The 6,584-nt window shown below is 38.6% G+C and overlaps 1 protein-coding gene across 1 annotated transcript; it reads right to left on the bottom strand.

The window, feature by feature from the left end:
- Positions 1-1,256: 1,256 nt before the first annotated feature.
- Positions 1,257-4,479, bottom strand: LOC118774609 (cystatin-B-like). The gene is made up of 3 exons (XM_036523978.1): positions 4,291-4,479; positions 3,188-3,289; positions 1,257-1,610 (listed from the first exon to the last, which is right to left on the bottom strand). The coding sequence occupies exons 1-3, from the start codon at positions 4,360-4,362 to the stop codon at positions 1,482-1,484; spliced, it is 303 nt and encodes a 100-aa protein (XP_036379871.1). The 5' UTR covers positions 4,363-4,479; the 3' UTR covers positions 1,257-1,481.
- Between the last annotated feature and the right edge of the window lie 2,105 nt (positions 4,480-6,584).

Genomic DNA, 6,584 nt, shown 5'->3' with positions numbered 1-6,584 from the left:
TCAGAAAAATAGAAAATGATATTGATTTACTCCAACATTTCTCCAACATATCTCCAATTGTGATAAATTTGCTAGAGGATGTAAGATTGTCCCATGATAACAAACTCAGGGAAATATGAAATTGAGCTGGATGGAGTCTCAGGGCAGATGTCTTAGTTTCATTTGACATATGAAATTTGAAAGACCTCATTGGTTTCACATAGTAAAATGAGAGTTCATTTAGGATAGTGCCTTTTTAGTCTGTGTATGGAAATGTGGCCTAAATCTAGCCTAAAGTGTGTGTTGGCCTGATCTTGATATCAACACTTTGAACTGGTGAATTACCCTTTTGTGTAAACAAGTCAACATTGCAGCTTTTTGCTGTTGGTTACAGGTGCATGTTACAACTACAAAACAGTAGTGTTTTGCCAGCTTTTGAACTGTCTGCTCATTACCATGTGTGGGTCCAATAGGTTCCCTCTACCTCATGTCTAAACGTCCAGGGAAATATATCATAGCATTCAAACTTTCAATTTTGACTTGATACTAAGTGCAGTGAACATTTGGCTTGTTTTGGACATGTGAAATCCTGTTTCCTCTAATCTGCACAATAACTCAACCCATATGCTTTGTGACTGACAATCCAGCTGGAATGGCACAGGTAACCAGAGTTCAGGTATTCTCATGAGCCCCCTGTAGGTACAGCTGATGGAGGGACCACACATCCGTATGCACTACCCATAGACAGACAGTTCACAACCCTTATAGTGCCTTCTAGTTTTGGCCAAGTGAAATCCTATAAAAATGTCTTGAGAAGCAGCTGAGGCTAACTAGACACAGGCACTACTCCTTTAATTGAGAAATGAACACAAATGTTGTTGTAAAACAAATATTAGGAAGGTTTAACAAAAGCCTCAAAAGACCCTTGCAATAGCCCCAAATGAACAGGATATGTGATCACGTCATTGTTAATAACAGACCAAAGCGCTTAAATTATAATTGGTAAACTTTCAAGAGAACATGCATAGCTGGTCAGATTCAGTGTCAAAATTCCAAGTTTATTTACCAAGTTGTTTTATTGTGATTTCTGCACGCACAGCCTTTCATGCCACTTTATTAGATACCCTTTGTACACAAGCACACTACTTTTCAATCAGATGAGCTCTAATTAGCCAACATTAACAATGTCCAAGTCTTCCGTCACAAGACAGTTGAAATGAGGCTTTATTAAATTTAACACAGTAACATGAGGCAGAAAGTATGAGCCATTGGACTGCTTTGATTTCTTTCATTTATTCTTATAGGTCTTTTGACAAGACAAGCATTGAAAAAAATATGTGACTGCATCATAAATTCATAATGTTTAATGAAACAACATCCGTGACTTAATATATTGAGTGAGGTTTTGAGGTGGTTTTACAAATTACAGACCTAATCTAGCTGGCAAATTTGGTCCAGGCACTTTGCACGGCTCTCTAAGCATCCACAGTGACTCTGGGTGATCAGAAGTACCCAATGGGGTCATGATGGGCCTTGGATTCCTGCAGACTGTGCAGTTGAAGCTTCCCGCCTGCATGGGGTAGCTCCCTGTGGACACGGAGGTGCACATACTCTTCCCCACCAACATGCACCTGCAGGAGGCACACAGAAAGGTGAGGCACGGTGCTCGATCACTGGAGAAGTCAGTGCATGTACAAACAAATATAAACACCAGAATATGATCATCACTATCAATACCAAGCACTCTGAGCTCCTTCATCTCCTTGAGTTGTGCGGTCTCAGTCACAGTGCTTATGGGTATCAATTAGCAGAAGATTCTAGAATTCATTTTTTGGTGATAGTTCCATAACTATAAGCAGAGATTACAAACAGAATCAAATAAATCTTTCCTCACAATCACTCATAATCATGCTAAGGATTCAAACATACTTACCTAGGACCTAGGATAGTCAAAAAACACATGGCGTGTTGTTTTCAAAATCATAACAGCAGAAAAACCAACATTTTCACAGGGAGTATCATTCCATATAGACAACATTAAATATGCAAACACTTCTACTGTAAAAGCACAGCTTCAAATCCCTGTCTTCTTGTGGACTGAGCAGCAGTTGTGTATTACTTACTAAAAATGTAAATGACTTCAATAAACTAGGACAGTAGTCCATCAAATTGTCTGCATATGGTAATGAGTTCTTTTAAAGGCTTCCCTAACCTCAAATGGCCTCCCTCTCATGGGACAAATTCAGGAAAGTTTGTTCACTCAAATTTAAACTGGCTGTTTGTGTTGCTTGTGCCATGACTGTTGCTGGGTCAATAAAAATGGCATCTCTTGCATAATTAGTCTTAACACTCTCTGCTTCCTTAGAACTGAATGCATCTCATTTCTAGAAATAATGATCGCAAGAAGGGTAACCCCTCTAGCCAGATTTGCAGAGCTTCTTTTGCAGGTGACTTGGTGCTAACAGTTATGTCATGTAACATACACAATGTCAGTGTTGCATTGGCATCAGCATCAGGCGTTAAGAGTTATACCTAAATGCATTATGTTTAAAAGCATTCCAAAACACAAAACTGGTAAAAATTAAATTTGAATGATCCTGTGAATAATTAACAGCCAGGCTAGGAATCAAATTAACCTAATACTTACTCAGGTGTCAATTGCTTGCATTTAATGCCCAGAATTTGGGTACACTTGAGTTTCACACTGTTCCCTCTAGTTATAGAAAAGTTTGGGTATAAATAAAATAGCTTATGGGAAAAATGCCACTCCCATTTATAGCCTGGTGTAGGTGAAGCATGGCTGAAAGCTGGTGCGGGTTCCGTTGACTACCTAGCTGGCAATTCCATGAGGTTAGGAAATGCTTACACTACATTTGGGAGAGGTAGGCTTTTTTTCAGAAACTAATGAAGGAGGAAATAGCCTAGTGCAATAGCAAGTAAACAAATTCCCACAAATGAAACTAACATATCTTTTTCACTGTCTTTTTTTATTTCCTTGAGTGCTACAATTCATAAGTGCAGAATCTACTTTTCAATCCCCAGCTACACTGACATTCAGAAAAAGGCTTATTGCACTTGATTGTTGAGTGTTGAGAGGGCCTTACTTTTGATGAATAATCAGGCACTGTCTTCAGAACTTTATGGATACAATACAGGGATCAAAGGTAAATTTTAACATTCTGATCATTCTTATCATGTCTGAACACACCTTGATGAAGTAGTTGGTTCCTGCCACAACTTGGCTTGTGAATGTCTTTGCTGTGAAGACATCAAACTTCCTCCCAGCTTTTTCCTCTACATGTGGTTTCACCTGGGAAAACACACACACACAAACACACGAGGCTGAACACACACTGTGCCTCATTAAGGGGTCCAGAACTGTAGTTATTAATTATTCCAGAAATGTAGATGTATCATCCAAATCAGTATTAATTTAACAATATACCTGAACCCATCTGGCACAAAAGCCAAGACACATAATGTAACCCCGGGACGGGCTGGAAAAGACTTAATACTATTTAAGGATTTAATTCTAAACCATGCAAAAAAATTTTACAAAGTACTTGCTTTAATGGCTGCCGGAGCAGGACTTATGATCAAAAGGTTGCTGGTTCAATTCCCCACTGGGGCACTGCTGCTGTACCCTTAGGCAAGGTACCTAACCCACAATTACCACAGTAAAATATCCAGCTGTATAAATGGATAACATTGTTAGTCTGCTAAATGCCAAAAATGTAGAATGTAAATTTGACCGTTGCAAGTAAATCATGAACATCTTTGGGAGTTGTCTGTCACAGGTTGCTGGTGCACCCTAACATCTAGTGTGCATCCAAGTGGCACAGTTTTAAAATGTTGGAAACAATTTGCTCAAGACACAGCAAAAGAGCAAAGAGTAAACTAGGACTGGGTGAAAAGTATGACACTCCTTTGAGTAACTGCACCTCATTCAGCGACTATGTATCCCGTAGTATTCTTCAGCTTCGACTGCAAGATTTCGATTGCTCAACAGTTCCTGCTGCTACATTAAAAAGCTCGTTTGCCCCGTGACGATGACTCACCCATCCTCATGTTTTACTTCTCACAGTGAGGGAGATTGTTCTCAACTATACCACCCCATGATATGACTTTTATACATTACTAAAAAGCATTCCCCATTCATAAACTTCAAAACTGTATTTCTCTATGCGCAGGCTATGTTATTGCAGCTATACCATTACAGTTGCAATTATGTTTTAACTAGCATGGTACAAAAAATCAAACAACAGCGGTGCGATTGAGAAAGAGGACTTTGTCCCATTGGGAGTCACCTACCTCCTCGCAGATTTTCTGCACCTCTTCAGTGGCATCCTGGGCAGGCCCGGTTCCTCCACACAGCATCGGCATGGTGATCAGTCTGAAGACGCGGAAAGCACAGGACAACGCGAACACAACCTTGAACGAAAACGCTTTTACGCCTGTAGCTGGACCATCTCCAACCCACTTCCACGTTTATGTGGAGCAGATCATATGACTTGACGCTGGAATGTACCAATCAATGAACTCAGCGCAAACATTTAATTTGAAACGTAGTGATGCAGTGTACACATAAATTAAAATAAAACTGCATGCACGAATATTACTGTAAATTTCAAATACATTTCGTGAATGTAAAACGTGTTTTATGACTAAGCACAGTTTTACCTTCCCCTGTCTGTTTTACCCGTCGTAATATTTGGATTGTTCGGGGGCGTATCTGTTGACGAGCGCACTTCACAGCAAGCGCAGCTAAAACTACGTACTTGGGGATTTTTTAGCCGGTCTCAACCAAGTCAGATGATGTTTAGCATTGTTTTGTAGCCAGGATGGGCTGACAGTGGACACAAGTCATCACATTGCGGCATTAACATTTTGTTGGATCAGCGCAGCGCCTCCATTTTAGCCTAAGGCATTACATAGACGATCTGTCGCTGATTTTTGATCTTGATTTTTTTATTTTTTAGATTACACCACCTTTTAAATTAGCTCCTGTGTTAGCCAATCCTTATACTATACAGCCACATTTAAATGTAGACAAATGCCAACTAAATTTGAAACAATATTAAATGCGTATAATTATTAAGAAATGCTTTATTTCTGTCGTAGTAATATATCCTGCAATATTTACGTTTACATTCATTCATTTGGCAGACGCTTTTATCCAAAGCGACTTACAAGTGAGGTAGGCTATATTACAACACAAGCGAAAAACCATACGGATTCAACAATGACCTCATTATGAAAAGCAAAAGTTTGAGAGTTAATTACAGTTTTCAAGAATCAATTATTTTCTTTTTCTGTATCGATGCAGAATCTTTCACTTTCGCATCGCGATGCATCGTAAAAACGATTATTTTTCCCCAGCTCTAGTGGATAGCAAACCGTCCTAATGGTGATTGGGATTTGGCCAAAATCCCAAGGTTGGAGTTGTTACACCTCTGGAATTGTGCAGGGATTTGTTTGTATAAAAAGATTCTGGCAGCACCATTCCTTCGTATAATTGTAAAATATGAAGAGTAATTACATAATCATTCCTGCTCGTACTAATAATGTACATAAAATACATGTAATAAATTTAGTAAGATTAGTGCAACAGAAAAAATACAAAAGGTATTTACTTCATACGTCAAAGGGCTATGTTGAACCAGTGCGGAGCAGGCGAACTGGTTTGACATGGCTATAAGTCTGAACCTCAGCAATGATCTTGGTTAAGCTTTTGCGGCATGAGGAAAAAAAAACTTTTTCCATTTGTTTTATCAATGTACTTAGGCGGGACTATTTTCCCAGATATATCTGACATCATTTTGACAAGCTGATACAATGCTATAATAAAGAGGGAAACATATTAGGAAATAATAATGCTAACATGAGTAAACCCAAATTTGATTGAATAATTTTGGTAATTAGTCATCCTATTATTTTAATGCATACCCAACTGACACAATAGTATTGTAAAACTGTTTTGCTTTTCATAATGAGGTCATTGTTGTCATATTATGTGTTACATTTAGAGATGTGAAGATAGGTCACTGCAAATAGATAAAGCATTTGAAAGCATAAAAACCTTCAGTCCAGGCTGGAATATAATAGATTTGATCATAACCTTTAAATGCTGTAGAAGTAAAAAATGCCAACTGCAATAACCACTGCAACTTTTAAGTCCTTATTAGAGGAAGCAGTCTACTCTCAGTAAAAACCAAAACACACACATTGTGAACAGTTTGATCACAGGCTTCTTCTTCTGCTGTTACACTACAAAAGTTTGAAGCAATTCAAATGCAGTTTGAACAACTCAAGCAATGCCCAAATATGTGTTAGACACTATGGCATGTTGTCACCCTATTTGCTAGGTATGTGATAATACAAAGGCAAGTCAGCAAAAGCCTCTGAAAAACATAAAGATAGCCAGCTGTATTGAACTTGTACTCATGAAAAAGTACTTTGTAAGATGTTTATAAGACCTCACTGAAACCAATTAGAGTGAGAATGGGTGAGAAGCCAGCTACCCTCAGACCAATGTGTGTCACATGTCTATGTGCTGACTGGACATTACACAATATCAGCTGCAATAGTTGGAATAGGACTGATAT

The sequence above is a fragment of the Megalops cyprinoides genome, chromosome 3, assembly GCF_013368585.1.
Source record: "Megalops cyprinoides isolate fMegCyp1 chromosome 3, fMegCyp1.pri, whole genome shotgun sequence".
NCBI classification, from domain to species: domain Eukaryota; kingdom Metazoa; phylum Chordata; class Actinopteri; order Elopiformes; family Megalopidae; genus Megalops; species Megalops cyprinoides.
Note: the sequence above shows the minus strand (reverse complement) of the source record. Positions and strands in the feature narration are given on the sequence as shown.